Consider the following 16,408-nt stretch of genomic DNA (forward strand, 5'->3'; position numbering starts at 1 on the left):
TGTTCAGATAGCATGTGTCCATTCAACGTCACAGTTATGTTTCTTTAGTTTTTGTAAGATTTAATTACTTAATGTGTATTTTAAAATGTGTATTTGTTAGGTCTTACTTCTGAAGGAGGTAGTTTTGCATTTTAGCATTAAAAATGCTATGTTACTTTTTCTGGCATAGATGAGAGTTTTTAAAAGGTAAAATGTATCTCCAAACTTATTTCCCCATGTATAACAATGTGAACAGCAAACAAGTGATGGGATATACAGTATATACTGAGAAGAATAACAGCAGTGAATGGAAGTGTTCACTAAGTCTCCTCTATTATTTCCTCTATTGTCATGTAACTGTTGAGTCCCATATAGTGAGGTTATAGTTTCCAGGTTATTTGTTTTTATCATCAAAGAGTTATGAACCAATCAGACTCCTAGGGCAGGCGGCTTCAGATGCCCTATTGAACACTTTTTAACTTTCTGTAAGACAATAGGTCGGTGTTAATTTGTTCAGGAACATTGAGCTGTCACTGTCTTAAAAAAAAAGTGTTTTCTTTATTTAAAAAAAAAATGCAGAATACATGCATTTGTAATTTGAAAAAAGATACATTTCTTCTATAAGTAGAAACAAAGTCAGTATCATTACCAGAAAAACATGACTGCTGGAGAAACAGCAACAGCCACAAAGCAAACCTCCAGGTGTTACTGCAAATGGAAAACTGGGCCTCAGCACACTCGGCCCGGTCTAGATCTTCAGCAGGTAAGAGCGGACCTGTATCAGGCGTTTGAGGCGAATCTCTAAAGCAGCTCTCTTGCTGCCATTGTCAAAGTCCTTCAACAGAAAGTCCAGATGCTCCTTGTCCCACAGACTCTGAACATTTCCCTCTGCAGCTGAGAGGCAAACTCCTGCAGCATCAGCAGGAGGTTTAGGTCAGCCACACTGGCTGGCGATGGCAGGTAGATGGAAAACAAGTAAGTTAATAGAACAGTTTCTCAACTTCTAAAGACGAGGCCGGCTGTGATCTTAAAACTTATTCAGCATGGAGCCAAAATCCAACCACAAACAGGTTTCTCAATGCACAAGTGGCAAATAAATATGAATGTGTTTACATGCATTATGCCACTCAATTGCATCTAGCACAAATTGCCTTGACATTTCACTGTTATTCATTTGTATTTAACTACTATTTATCTACATCTTGACAACATTAAGGCTAATTAAAAATGAACAATAATGAACAGCACTCTGAATATTACTCAGCATCTGCAGTTTTTAATATGAGCCCATTTTTTGCACATCCTGTATATCAGCTGCAATATCACATATTGTTTTTCTTGTTATTCTCATTGGTTATATATTGCATGTATAGATATTTTAATATTTTTCACTTATTTCATACTGCATATATGTCATATCATATGCCATATTCTCATATTGTACAGATTTTCATTTGTTTTGTCTTTGTCTCATTATGTTCTACTGAAATACTGCTGCTATTTTGCACACCCTTTTAATGCTATAATCCATATCTTTTTTCATACTTTCATTAATACATTTCTTAACTTGTTCTATTGTGTTGTATATGTTTAACCCCCATTTGCTCTTATCTTATTCCGATTTATTTTATTTTTTTTGCTGTATGCTGTTACCATTTGCTGCTGCCACAGCCTCATTTCCCCACAGCGATCTTTACAGTTTTATCTTATCTTATTTAGAATCCACTGGCTCACCCTGGATGTACTGTGAAACAGGCTGCCACCACATGATAGTGTACAGCCACGCTAGTGCTGAAGGGACATTATTGTTGTTTTATATTCCCAAGGAGGAAGTTATTCTATCACAGTCTGTTTCTGACCAGCTGTGTCTCTTACCACATGCTGTTCTGTCAAGATTTCCCTCTCAGTTTTGCACTGACCATGTTCAAACTCAAGACGTGTCAGTAGCTACAAGAAGAAAAGCAACATCTTGAGGCCATTTCGGCTATTGTCTGTTGTGCCTGAAATTGCAGATGCTAGTCGACTTGTAGCCGTTATGCAGCTCTGTGTGATGTGAGTTATGCGATGCAGTAGGAATAAGTAATGAGCCAGGAGCAACAGAGCAGCCCCATGGTAGCCAAAGCAAAAAAGGAATTATATCATGGCTGTGAGACATGGAGATAGAAGCTTCAACATGAGATACATTTGGGAAAATTCAAATATTGGAGTTCCCTCTTAGTCATGAGCTGATGATAAAGGATGGCAAAAAGCCTAACCCTAAGCCTGAAGCCTTGCACATGCAGTCCAGTGCTTGGTGACTAAGAGTCTCAGTTGGAATGAGACGCTGACAAAGCTTACAAGAAGAAAAAAGGCTGTTGTGTCACAGCTGAAAAATAGCACTAAGCACTTCTGATTATCCTTTTCACTGCCGTCGTTTCTCATAATAAGACCATTGGGAAAAACACACCCATTAAGAAAAACAAGTGTTAAATAACTGGATGTTCTGTCATATGGGTGGATACCGGCTAACGTAATATTTAATTTTAGCAGAAAAGTCACACTTTATAACATGCATATACCTCCATAAGAGTTTGATCAGTCAAACTTGCTGCCAATGTTTCAGGCTTTTTTCTGTTTCTCTGTTAACTTGCATTAGTTTTAAGAAACTCGTCTAAGAACCAGACTTTTAACACATATAGATCTTGAAAATGGGGAGGTCTATGTTCATAAATACAGTACAGAATACAACATCCTTCAAAATACTCTTTTTTTTAACATAATGTCTTATCAGCATCTGTCACTTGTAACCCTGATAAAACTGGTTTAACATGGCCACAGTTGGTCATTGTTCCTATCAAATATACATTTTAACATTGTGCCATCCTCTTACCCAGGTGAGGTTTAGCCTACTGTCTCTGGCATTCCTGGTCCTGACTCTATTATACATTTCACTGTATTTCATACTATTATTAATTTCAAAATTTTAGAATTTTTGTTGAAAGAATATATTACTGCACTGTATCCATTGGTACTTCTGATTTTGATCAGTTTCATTTGATCAGTCACCTTGTATTAATCATATAGCTTACACAGCTTATGATGGATTTCTGTTGAAAGGAGGATGATTTTTGTTTCACTGACAGCACAGAATAATTAAATACTTTAACAAACGACAAAGAATGAGTGATAAATAAATGGCTTCAGCATGTCCTGCACTTCCTTGATTCACCTTGAAGTGCTTAAATTAGGCTACACCTCAACTGTGTAGGTTAGGTCTCAACTGCGAAGGTTAAATCATCTAGAAGAACTTGGTATTGAACTTGAGTCAGATGTAACCTATTTATGTCGGATGTTGAACAAGGACTTCTCACTTTGCCTTCTAGATAATCAGTAAAAATGCATCAGCTCTGAAGTGACCGCATGTCATCTCATAGAGCGTCCTGTCCTCCTCTGCTCTCGAGCTCAGTCCTCGGTGTCTCCTCCATGTCCCGTGTGGAGATCCTGGCTCCTGACTTCCTCCGCACCCTGTGCCTCCACAGCAGCACGGCCAGGGAGAAGAGCAGGAGGAAGCCCAGCGCTCCCCCGATGAGCCCGGCTTTAAGAGACACGCTGCTGCCTTCGGGCTCGTACATCGTGCAAGACCCCTCGCTGGCTCCAGCATCGTTCACTGCCACCACACACACCTTCACGGTGTCATCTATCCGGCCCGCGGCGAAGCTCCTCTGCCCCTCCCCGACCTCCCGCTCTTCTCCCCCTACCGTCACTTTGTAAGCGGTCACGTACGAATAAGGCGCGCACCACCGGACCACCACCCCGGACCCTTCCCGGGACACCTTTTTGAGGGCGGGGGCCTCCGGGGCCACGTGGTCTAAGGTGATCCCGCGACAGAGGCAGCCGGTGGAGTCGGCCAGGTCGGCGCAGGGGGGCTGCATCTCCAGACACGCGTCGTAGTCGCACTGCTGAGGCTTGCTGCCGGTCAGGGAGACTTTTCTGGGTGCCCGGGTGGTGGTGGTGGTGACTGTATCGTCAGATGTGTCATAGTAATCCTCCGGCGGAAGATCAGCGGCTGCGTTCTCAGACCCGCGCGGCCTCAGAGGGCGCGTGAGACTCGTCCCTGTCGTTGCCAAGGAAGCGTATCCTCGGATGAGCAGCAGGGAAATGAGCACCAGGGGAAGAGCGAGGTCCCTGCTGGCAGCCATCATGGCATCTGGAGATCAGAGGGAGTAATATTCCATGAGTGTATTGGAAAATTTGTTTTCGCATAGCAGTGAAAATATTTCAGTTTGACGAGTAGGCTATTAGCCCCTTGGGTCTCCAGCCGTACATACATTTAGAGTCAGTTTCTGTTTTTTCTGTCATGAAACAGCATAAGACTACACAGCTTTTCCCCTGATGCTGTTGAGATTGCATGAGTGCAATGGGGAAAGACTGTGTGGAATGGAGCAAATAGCTTCAGGACAAGCCTAGATTCAGCTGGAAAATTAAAAACTAAAGTGCTACCATCGACACAAAACTTTAACTGTTGTCTCAGAGGAAGAGCACAATGGATTCACTCTTGAGTGGCTGAATGGCAAAAAAAAAAAATCTGGACATTAGATCAGTGGAAAATGGCTATATCCTTTGGCATGTTTATTAATGATTTATAGCCAAGCAAAGGTTTATTCAAGCTTGTATAGTCTACATAGCTGCCCCAAATAATCCTCATTTTGTTAAGCTTTTGGAGGTGCTTGAGTATAAATCAGCATTCCAGACTGTATTGCACAAGAGGGCTGCATGGCTACACAGCCCAGATACAGCGCAGCCCTGTCAGCTGGATCCAGTTACAGGAAAGCTGCCTCTGCGATTTCCACAAGAATCCACAAAAACCTGAAATATGTTCCAGGGTGTAAATGCATACAGAGGAAAACTTGATAACAGTGTAGCACAAACACGGCCCATTCAAATCTCTTGCAAGGTTTAACCACAAGAGTCAAGGTTTAACCACAAGAGCAAGAAGAAATAGTCATTTACATATTTTTTTTGCCACAGCTAGAATCACTCCTGCGTAGAGTGAATATGTGTACGAAATAGTGGAAAATATGAACTCACCTGTTGCTTCTAATAGTTAATAATCTTCATCAAACTCTTATCTCCTTTCTCTCTGTGTCTGTTTTTCTTCCACTTGCTCCCTCTCTCGGTCTCTCCCTCTTTATATGTTTTTTTGCCCTCTCCCCAACAATCACCTCCTTCTTTCCGCCCTCCCCCAATTCCTCTCTCTCCCTTATTCCCGACCCTTCTCCCCCAGCTCCACCTCCCTCCTCCCAGTTCCATAGTGGCTTAGTTATGTGAGTGTGTGTGTGTGTGTCTGTGAGTGAGTGTGCTATTAGTTATCTCATTATTCCAATATGTGAAAAGGTCATTTCTGGTGTAAACCACATAAATTCTTAGTGCATTCCTCTGTAGTGTGCAGGTTTTTCAGAGCATGTCTCACTTGTTAATGAGCGCTTGTTTGCCTTTTAGGGATGAGGACAAATGAATAGGATCGGCATTTTTCTTGTCACCGTTGACCGACACCAATGACTCCCAGCTGCCTCGGTGACTGTTGCACCTTCTTACCCACCTAACCTTTCACCTACATAAACTGCGTGACTTGGCTGTGAAGACTGCACATTGCCAAGTGTTGAGACGGGTGTGCAGGAGATGACCAAAGACCGGAAATCAACCTGACTGGACTTGTCCAGGGACTGATTTGTAAGTAAGTGCCACACTGGTGTTTGTGAATAGTGGGATGGGTGAAAAAATAAAAAAATAAATAAAAGGAAAATGTCGAAAAGGTTAAATAATGCCACCTTCTATATCATCATCATCACTACAAGAAAGCAACATCCAAAACTGTCCATGTTCAATGATGAATGATGAATATTTATTTGTCCGTTAGGAAATTTGTTCTGTACAATCATCGGTGGCAAACGACAAACAAAAAAAAAAGAAACATCATCACAAGACAAATAGGACATCACATTAATGTCATAACAGGACACAAAACATACATGATTGGAAGCGGGGGGGAATGGGGAACAGTGGGGAACAGTGATCAGAGTCCGTTGTTGATTAGTCCTATGGATGTGGGGATGAATGTTTTATTTGTTCTTGTTGTCCTGTGGAGTGGGGAAGACAAGAACCAAACTGAAAGACTTTTTGTTGAGTTGTGTGACACAAGGTGTCTTGCGTCACACAACTTGTGGTGATATTATGGTGTGCTGATTATGTGGAAAACTACCAAAGCAGTGACTTCATATCCAACAGGACATTCAGAACTCAGTATGCAAGAATGTTTGACCAGATTTAGCTCAGATGTTTCTGTCCCAAACAAATTCTTGAGATCAGGAGGCTGGAGGAGCGATCAAAGCAGCTTGGTTGGCACTGTGGCTCTCATTGTGTGAGCAGGTCAACAACTCAGTAGCAACGGTTGATATCTCTTCAAGGCTCTTCGTCTTTTCATCCATGTTTGATATTCATGGAACAATATCTGTGTAATGTGAGATGTGCAAAGCCAAGTCTTTAAAGGGTTTAATTACAAAACTAAATAAGCTAAGATACAAACTTGTTTATCGTCGCTGTCCAGTGAAAACCCCTGTCATCCAAAATGTCAACTTTTAAGAAACTAAGAAAAACAGCCTTCCATGCATTTTTGAGTTTATCCAATGGGTTTAGAAAGGGTTTAATAAGACCAATCTTTCAACTGGAGGATAGGTTTCAGGTTTTAGGTTTTTGCAGGACAACAGAGTTATGATACTCATAAAATAAAGATGTTATGGCAGGCAAAGTGGACATTGGAGAGGGAGGGAGTTGAACAGATTAGCAAGTATAGTTAACGCCACCTGGCTAGTTACCTGGACAGCTGCTTTGTGTGTGTGTGTGTGTGTGTGTGTGTGTGTGTGTGTGTGTGTGTGTGACAGAGAGAGAGACAGAGAGGTGGGAGGGTTACTGAATGATGCATATTTCTGGTGTATTTCTGTTGTAATTTTGGATGTTGCACAACTACTAGCAGATGGTAATTATTATTACATGGGTTTGTTATGTAACTCCACCAGCTCACCCCTCTTTGCCAGGACCACGTCAGGTTTTCCCCAACCACTGTAGGTGGGATGGGCCATCCTGAATGAGGAGCCTGCTATTCCATCAGGAGAAGATCACCTTGTTTGAAATGGAGGCAGCCTGAATGAATACTACAAGATACTGTTATAGCAGTAGGCTGCCAGAAGACCTGTGGTACAAATTATCCTGTGGTAATGGATGTGGATATGACAATTATAGTATGACTGTTTTTTATGGCAAATATGTACAGTGAGCTAACATTTTACTTCTTTTTCTTGGAAAAATGTGGCAATTGTGATGAGCAATGTCATCATTACTGCCAACTATAATAATGTTACCAGTTTAAAGTTTGATAGTCATAAAAATCAATTATCTGTGGCAGATAAGAAAAGAACACAACTTAATAAGACCTGTAAAATTACAATTAACAAACACAGTACATGTTTTTTATACTTCATTTCAGCTTTACAACATAGTAGGCTACAACCCATACAACAGTCCTACATAAATATAGACCAGACAACAAATTGGAAATGAGACATTGAGACACCAAGGAAGACTTTCAATAACAAAGTAGTAAAATGTGGAGTCAATATTTAGTGGACTCAATAGCCTACATCACCCAATGATTCATCTGTATACGGTCTTTGTAAACAACCCAATAAACCATGTTAAACAGTGTATCTTCATGTTTGTAAAAAGCCATTCCAAAAGGAAATGTGACTCATCTAGCAGCAGACAGCCATGAATGTGACAGCCTGATGAATAACATTCAACATGAATATGCCATCATACGATTGTAGTGCAGTCTACAATCAGTCATCAAGCTGATGGCTAATGGACTCCAGAAGAAAACAAAAGTAAAAGCTATGAGGCAAATGAGCCAAACTGGGCTATTAGTTTTCAGATACCTAGAACTTGGATATTTATGACATTAAATTAAGTTTTCGTGGCGACTGATGCTGTGACCGTGAACTTGCACACTTGAGAACAGCATCTTGCCACTCATGGTTTGTAATTATCTACTGAATCAAACTCAGAAATTACTGCAACATCCTAGCATTTACAGTAAACCAATGTCGGAGAAAACACAGCCTCCTCAACCATTTTCAGATTTATTATATTGAGAGAGCTTGCTGATGTGCAGGTACTGCAGAGTTTGAAGAGAGAAACATCTGCCTCTCTCCTCAAATGGCTGCTGCACGTCAGTCGCCGACGGGCGCAGTTCACCCTGAACGCTGACTTGCAGGTACTTCACAAAAACGGGTGCTTTTCAGTTTTCCAGGCTTATATTGGCTCACACTCTTCTGAAAAGTGTTTGAAATTAGTCAAAGTTAGGGTAGTCAGGGTGAAAAAAAAAGTCAGACCTTTTGGGATTAAGTAACACACACATTTTGGAGTTGTAAACTGGTATTTAGTACTATTAAGTTATGAAATAGCCTACAACAATGTATTTGAGCTGGCTGTATTTATCTGACTAATCCTGGCTCAGTTCGCCCTCCAGTGGTTAAAATTAGCAACCGGTGTTCAGTTGGAGAGTTCAGTTGCAGCCGTGTTCAACGACAATTGTCCTAAGATACGTAATTTGGTAAAAAAAACAAAACATGTTACCACCCCGAGTATAAAGGTAGATTTGAGACACTCCACCACTTCATCCTCTCACCAACCTGGCCCAACCCCAAACCCTCCTCTCCTCTCCCCAGCTGTTCTCGCCCACCTTCTTGCATTTTTCAAAATCACGCAGTAGATGGAGAGAAGCTCAAACTGGTTGCAAAAATACTCCTTAAAATTACTCTTTAAAACACAGTCAACGCACTGCCAGCGGTCTTTCAAGGAAAGCAGCTATTGGCTGTTCAAAAAGCATCACCTGTCGTAGTTGTACACGTCACACCATAATTTGCATATAACAATATTTGTTACAATCCCTCTCAGCGGAGTGAGAGGGCTACACTGGGAAGTGCTGTGATCATCGGACCTCTTAAGATTATCAGCAAATAGCGCAAAAGATTTCTGACTTCTTTATACCACTGCTGATGCAAGTTATTATGACAGTATTTAGGGTCATTGTAGGTGAATTTCTTTTTTTTTTACCACAGCCGGGGGGAGGGGGCTAATATTTCAAGAATATAATCAGAATTTCTGAGATTAAAATCAGAAATTTGTTAGGAAAAAAGTGAGAAATTTGCGACATACAACAATATGAGATACAACAACTTGTATTTTGTGATTGTGTAATTGTGATTATCGATTTGCTAGAACAGTGAATCAGCATTGATTTCAAGTATATATATCTACTAACCAAGATAATTTTAACTTTGACCTTTTCTCATGAAAAGCCACTCTGCGCAGGTGAAATAGGGATTACATGTTATTTTCAGTAATGCAAAGATACTTGTAGTTCAGATATCAATAGCTCACCATGAAACAAAATATTGCACTACAGAAAAAATAAAATAAGTTTATTGCAAAAAGAAAAATATTAAACATAATCTTTGACGCTCAATCACATGACTTAACCAAAACAGAAGTGGTTTGGTGCATAAAGGAATGTAATAAGAGACTCTCTCTCCCCATAATAATGCTCTCTGGGCTAATCAGGTTAATGCAATACTTCCATGGTTAACGTGCCTGCAAGTCAGCACTCGGGTCAAACTTTGCCCGTGTACACATTGTTGGCAGAGCTGCTTCACTAACGTCATTTATGTGCGACAGAAACTTCTCCATCAGCCAATGAAGTGATACACAGGCCTCACTGTACAGTACAGACAGAAGCTGGAGATGGGAGATCCGCAGCGGTAGGACGAGGGCCATGGTATCAAACACTTTTAACACTAGCTTATGGACTTGATAAATGTTATGCACGCAATTCGCAAGCATCAGCATATTATTGCCGCACAGACAAATTGTGCATAAAATACGCTTTTCACCGATAGGCATCGCTAAGTTGTTTTTTTTAGCTAGCAAGCTAATGTTAGCTAGCCAGGCCCAGCGACGATCAACTCGCCAACTCGCATCTCAGAGTTGACTGACATTGTTTTTGTAAGCGACGCCAACTAGATAGACAGCTAATGTGGCAGATGCGATTGGGAACAATTCAGCCATTGTTCTGACTCATCCCAACAACAAAAACACACAAATAATCCAATTGGATTGGAATTGTGATAGCTATCGCTAGATAACAGATCAAGCGTTAGCGTAACTTGCTAACGTTAGCTAACTGAGCTAAAGCTACCCACAATAATATCATGACTTCTCGGAGGACAGGTTATGCTGGTAGCATGGACTCATCTCCATCGGGGAGTGGTAGCAGCACAATCAATAGTGGAAATCGTAAGCAAAGTATAATCAACATTCCCAACAGGACTGGGACAGAGTCTTGCTACGATCGCAAAGTGGACAAGGCTGGATACGCAACTTCCCAGGGCAATATGACTGTAACATCACTGAAATCACGTCTTGCCCCGACCATTCAAACTGCAATGTCTGCTGCAGTTGATACTCTTTTGGGCGAGGTGGTGCTTGTACTAAACGAGACACAGCAAGAGTTGTTAAATAAGGAGCAAGAGAACGAAAGACTTAAAGTGCGCCTTGAAGTGTCGGAAAGGGAATTGAAGACATTACAAGACTGCCTGTGTAGTGCTCAAAAGCTAATAGATCAACTGCAGATTACATACACAGGCAATCAGGCAATTGGTCAGTCTGTTTTTGCCCCCTCGCTCTCTTCCATGACTTCCATGGCTGCAGGCCTGGACAGGGACCATCAGAACTCCCGAAATGTGAACGGAGCCGGTGTGGACTTGGGTCTTGGTGGCTCTGTGGATGAGTCCCTTCATGGTTTTGAGCCGAGAGATGACTACAAAATGTGCCAGCTTTCAATCCAACCAGATGGCTCTGTGACTAATCACGCTCTTGACTCCTTTGCAACCAACACATCTCACATGTGCTCCGACTCCAGTAGACCAGGTAAATATAAAACTTGTCTGACTTTGCTGCTTGTTGTAGAATATGCACATGAATGCCTCACATTTTAGGTGTCCTTTGCAAAAGATTTTGAATCTCAATGCAACTAACCTGGTTAAATAAAGATTAAAAAATCGGGTTCAGTTCTGTGTTTTTCCATTAATGTGCTCATAAGTTGACCATTTCTGTATGTTTTGATCTCTTTAGATGAGAGGCAGGGAGGTGGAGGGTCCAGGTTTGAGATTAAAGAGGAGCAGGGACCAGCTTCCGGCTCGGGTCAGCCCAGCAGGAAAGAGCCAGGGCTGCGGAGTGACAACAGAGTCGGTGACGGTGAGCAGTCGGGGCATAATGTGGATGAACTTGGCTACGTGCAAGTTGTCGGAGAGGGCGGGGGTTCCCAGCGTTCCTTTACTTACCCTCTCCGCCACCCGAGACCCGTTCGGCCGCGCTCCGGCGCCCTGTCGCAGGACGGGCTGGACGAACAGAAAGCTGTGGCTAGGACTTCTGGAGCCGTGAGGGGAGACAGTGTTTCACCGGGCAGGGCGGACGACTCCGCAGGGCCGTCGGCCTCTGACACAGCGGGGGAGCCCCCCGGAGACCGGCCCCACCACTGCCTGGAGTGCGGAAAGACCTTCCGCCTGATCTCCAGCCTGAAGAAGCACATCCGCATCCACACCGGAGAGAAGCCGTACCCGTGCGGAGTCTGCGGCCGCCGCTTCCGCGAGTCAGGAGCCCTTAAGACTCATCTGCGCATTCACACGGGCGAGAAGCCGTACTCTTGCTCCGAGTGCGGCAACAGTTTCCGCCACTTGGACGGCTTGCGCAAACACCGCCGCACTCACACGGGGGAGAAACCCTATGTGTGTGCCATCTGCGGGAAGCGCCTGAGCCGCCTGCAGCACCTCAAACACCACCAGCTCATCCACACCGGAGAGCGGCCCTGCTGCTGCCCCTTCTGCAACCGCAGCTTCAAGGAGCCGGCGGCGCTGCGGAAGCACGTCCGCACGCACCGGGAGGAAGGCGGCCACATGGGAATGGGTGCCGGAGATGAGACGGACCCGGACGCCATGGACGATATTAACAACCTTCACCCGGCCGCTCCCTCCCCGCAGATGAGGTTTGGGGAGTGGGGCGCTGAGGAGGATGACAGCTCGGTGGTGGACTGTGTGTAGGGTATGTTTAACGGGGCGATTGTCCGTTCTCATTCTCACCATATTTACATACTCCAGTTAAAAAAATGGAACGTTAAAAATGGTCTTCCTATAGTTTGTAAACGTGGTGGATAAGGAAGTCTGTTCCATCCTTTTAGTAAAGAATCAGGCTATGTATAACTCTAGCCTTGGAGTGTTATTCAGTTATCAGGGTAGCCTATTCTGACATTTTCGTGTTTTACATTCTTAGATGTAAAAGTAGCTTTTAAAATATCAGTTGTACATCTAGTTTCATGGTCTTTTAAGTAACAGGAAGTAGTTTTCCCCCTACTCTCATAAAATATATATAAGCAGTGGCAGTAGCTTGAAGGTTAGAGAAGCGTTCTTGGCACAGGGAATAGCCAGTTTGCTGCTTTCCCAGGAATAACTGGGGAAATCGGTGGAGGACCTGAACGAAAAGCTGTCTCCCCACCTTTTAAAAAAACCCTACAAGTGCCTTGAGCAAAGCACTCAACCCTCAACTGATTCAGTGGTGCTGCTCTGTGGCCGATTGTTCAAGACTGTTTGTGCTGGACAGCTCCCAGATGGATTTCAGTTAGGACCAACTGTTACATTTCTGGCCATGACAATTTCCTACGTGCACATTAGCCATGGAGTGAATTTGCTAATGTAATACGTTCTTCAACTACTAAGTAGGAATGCCTTGGCCAAAAAGAAAGACAGAGATCCATGCTGTCCTTGAGTCTGCAGTGCCTCTTCCTCGAGCCCTGCCTCTGTCCCGTCTCATCCCTTCCTCTCATCTCCAACAGCACAAACATTACGTTGTCTAGTCAGGCTTAAGTTATTTTTATCTGGTGGATACTTTTTCAAGCAAAATTGCAAGTGAGAATTGATTACTATTATTGTAACTGCTGTCTGCCCCAGCAGACTAGCTGAAGAGTAGCTGTGAGCTGGGGAACATAAACTTGTTCTTTCATTCATTGATTAGAGGAGGGGGAACAATTTGTTGGCCTCAGTATGCAGAATACCACAGACCAACAGCTTAAATGCTGTTTTTCCAATTCCTGAGTCTGATTATCATCTCTCTCATTATGGACCATTTCTTCACAGACAGCATTCCATTTTTTGTGCCAGCTGCTATATCTAGAAAGCCTTTTCTTTTCTGGACTTCCATTATTGTTACCAGCCAATTACTGGCAATTACTGTCTGACAGACTTTGGTGCGTGCATGTGTATATCTGTTCCTCTTGCACCAACGCCTCCAGGCCGTTTCTGTAAATAAGAATGTAGTTTTAGTCAACTTATCTGGTTAAATAAGGGTTAAAATGTATGTGGAAAGGTTAGTGTGCAACAATGTTCAAAGACTTTTTTTTAAGTAATGTCCTTTGCAACCATAATATGCTACCATATAATGTAAATATGTAATCCTATTCAATTGCTTCCTGATAGCAAGCTGTTAAGACACAAACAGAGAAGCTCTGATGTGACGCTTCACGATCGTACAGCAGAGCGTAGTTCTTGTCACAACCCTTTGAGCTATAGGTCTCTGGTGTCATATAAACATGTATACTACTATATTGATCTTCATGTAATTATACTATGTACATTTACAAGTGTAAGTCGTTTTTAAATGCATTCAAAATATGAAATATCTGTCACTGTATACCTGGAACAAGTTTTGCCAAGGTTGTCTTTACCCCCGATACCATATTTGTTGTTTTTTGTACCACATCCTGGGGGCCTTTGCATGTCGATTTGAACTGAAATGGCATACTTCCTTCATGCTAAGAAGTTGATGTAAAATGTGAAATGAATGACTTTTTTTTTATGCTTCTGTGTTTAAAATATTTTTCCCCCTTGTCTCATTCATCCTGTTACCTAAATGTTACTATATTAAAGGGCCTTTGTTTATACTGTTTTCTGTTTCTTTGCTGTTTGAAATTAAGAAGAGGTTACCTCAAAGTAATGATGAGTTGGGCTTTCTGCTGTGGCCACAATGTTGTAAGCTTTAAGCCAGAACACACCAGGTGGATTGTTCCTGACTGCGATGCATCGGTCAAGACTGTCAGTCTGCTGGGACCATTAGAGGAACAAATAAAACCCACTCACTCACTGAAAATACTTTATGAGTCTGAATAAAAATCATGGCAACAGTAAAAAGCATAATGTCTAATAACTGGATAGACTGTATGGCAGTTAAGCTAAAGCATTTAGATGCCTTTTCTGTGTGAGCTACATGGTTTTCCCAATCTATTCTTTACACTATTCTACTTCTCAGTCAGATGTGAACATTTCATTGTTGTTTCATGGCAGGGAATAGAGAAAGCCATTATTACCAACCTTGGAAATGATTTTCCAAAGCTGGTTTACTCAAACTTTCCCAAATGGATAGGTGCTATGGACACACCCACAGACAAGTCGCAAATAACACCTTGCTGTTCTCTCAATCCATGCTGAGTAATGACAGTTGTGTGCCTGCACACAAACTACTATTTGAGGCGTCCCTCGGTATGATTACAAAACCTAACTAGTTAGATGTTGCTGAAAAAAACACTAGAACTTTCAAGTGGCATTTCACCCAACATACATCTGAACTTTTGTCCCATCCTTAAGTGTAACTGATTCTTTACAAAGGATTATGGCTTTGCTTGTGAGTTTATTATATATTTGATTGTAATTCTTTGATTTTCATTTAATTCCTAAGACATCCCTGTTTACCAGACTGGCTCACAGGGGTCATTCAAGTTTAATCTGATCTAATTCACTTATTTTATACAAAACAATTCACTAACGTATCCCTCCATAATGTTTGAGGCTGTTTGCTATCCCTTCCCATTTACATGTCGAGTGCAAATGAATTATCTACCAAACCTGACTGAACAGAATAGACTGATCCATTAAAATAATCACAATAACGTTGGAGTTTCAGATTCGGGCCGGTTCGGCTCCTCTGGGTTGGCTGAGGTATTTATATGGGCTCGGTTCATTTGTAGTAAAAATAAATGAGTCAAAGATTTTAGGTTTGTATATTTTAACATAGTCAATGAGATCCACGGCCCTACAGATTCTAGTTGTACTCTTGGATTTTCTCATTGTATAACTGCTTACACAGTCTGGGGAATTATGCTCTTTACTGCCACAGTGCACAAATAAATAGGTTATTAGTAGCACAGTCAGAGAAAACTCCCCTTTTGTGCTAAAAGTAGGCAATTGAGTTGATAAATGGTGGATAGTAGTGATGGTAGCTTGCATTTACTGACAGAATTACAGAATTTACAGTGCAAAAACAATCTAATATGGTTTCTTTGTACAATATAGCACGTTTCTAAGATATAGCCACGAAAATGAAATCAAGGCCTGGTCTTGTACAGGTCAACCACTTTCTTCTGACTATAGTTTTTACTAGTAGGACAAGTTGATAATTTGTTGCAAATACACTCCTTTTAGTGTTGTTCTTACAGGACTGAGGTACTGTAAGCCTGTATAATGTTATTTTCACTAGAGTAAAATTGTTTTCACACGTGTTAATAGACAAAGCTGTTCTATGAATAGAGCAATGTGCCATATTGTTGAACAGTTTTGATGTTGTATGAGAGAAATAGGAAATGCTATAGATGTAAGCCAAGCTATTTAATTACCTGTCGATAATCCCATTGGAAAAGAATAAAGTGTTTCTAAAACTCTTATATTAGGACCCAGTGGGTTGTAGGCCTGCATGCGCTCGGTCCATACATTACAAGGCAACCTACGGATTTCCTTTACTTAAACTCAAAATAAATGAAACAGAAAAGTGCTGTGGAAGGCTCTTACACACATCATTGTCTTGAATGTGTGGCCTGTGGATGCTCTTTGAACGCTCAACCTGTACCAAGCTTGATCCATGAACAACAAGAGGGTGAAGCACCTCAGTGGTTTTGTTTGAGTGTGGTGAAGAGCAGAGAGAGCAGCATCTAAACAAGTCGCAACAGCTACTTTAATGACATCAGTCCCAGAGGGCAAAGGAAATCCCACACAAAACGCACTGCAAATATGCTTTTGCAGTACAAAAGCGCTTATTCATCCGACTAAATAGAACCGCACTGCAAGACCAGTGTGCGTGTTTTCATTCTCCTCCTGTCTTTGATACTTGGTTCCAACACATGAGAGAGTTTGGAAGTTAACAAGTTTTCCTGTCTCTTAATTGACTCAGCCAACCGTAACAAGACCTTGCCAAAGGGATTTCATAGAATTATAGTTTTTATGAGCATTGATTCATATATAAT

The 16,408-nt window shown here is 42.0% G+C and overlaps 2 protein-coding genes across 2 annotated transcripts; one reads left to right on the forward strand and one right to left on the reverse strand.

Annotated features, from left to right (window-relative positions):
* Positions 1-546: 546 nt before the first annotated feature.
* Positions 547-5,145, reverse strand: LOC139910802 (leucine-rich repeat neuronal protein 4). The gene is made up of 2 exons (XM_071898227.2): positions 5,047-5,145; positions 547-4,165 (listed from the first exon to the last, which is right to left on the reverse strand). The coding sequence occupies exon 2, from the start codon at positions 4,158-4,160 to the stop codon at positions 3,387-3,389; it is 774 nt and encodes a 257-aa protein (XP_071754328.1). The 5' UTR covers positions 4,161-4,165; positions 5,047-5,145; the 3' UTR covers positions 547-3,386.
* A 4,667-nt stretch (positions 5,146-9,812) lies between these two features.
* On the forward strand, positions 9,813-14,043 carry LOC144541737 (uncharacterized). Its single transcript, XM_078286494.1, has 2 exons — positions 9,813-10,998; positions 11,203-14,043. Exons 1-2 carry the CDS (start codon positions 10,281-10,283, stop codon positions 12,165-12,167), a joined length of 1,683 nt encoding a protein of 560 aa, XP_078142620.1. The 5' UTR covers positions 9,813-10,280; the 3' UTR covers positions 12,168-14,043.
* The last annotated feature ends 2,365 nt before the right edge of the window (positions 14,044-16,408 follow it).

Source organism: Centroberyx gerrardi, chromosome 11 (assembly GCF_048128805.1).
Source record: "Centroberyx gerrardi isolate f3 chromosome 11, fCenGer3.hap1.cur.20231027, whole genome shotgun sequence".
In the NCBI taxonomy this organism is placed as follows: Eukaryota; Metazoa; Chordata; class Actinopteri; order Beryciformes; family Berycidae; genus Centroberyx; species Centroberyx gerrardi.

Coding starts and splice junctions, on each gene's coding strand:
- LOC139910802 (XM_071898227.2), bottom strand. CDS start 4,160: ATGATGGCTGCCAGCAGGGACCTCGCTCTTCCCCTGGTGCTCATTTCC.
- LOC144541737 (XM_078286494.1), top strand. CDS start 10,281: ATGACTTCTCGGAGGACAGGTTATGCTGGTAGCATGGACTCATCTCCA. Junction 10,999..11,202: donor CTCCGACTCCAGTAGACCAG/GTAAATATAAAA, acceptor TGATCTCTTTAG/ATGAGAGGCAGGGAGGTGGA.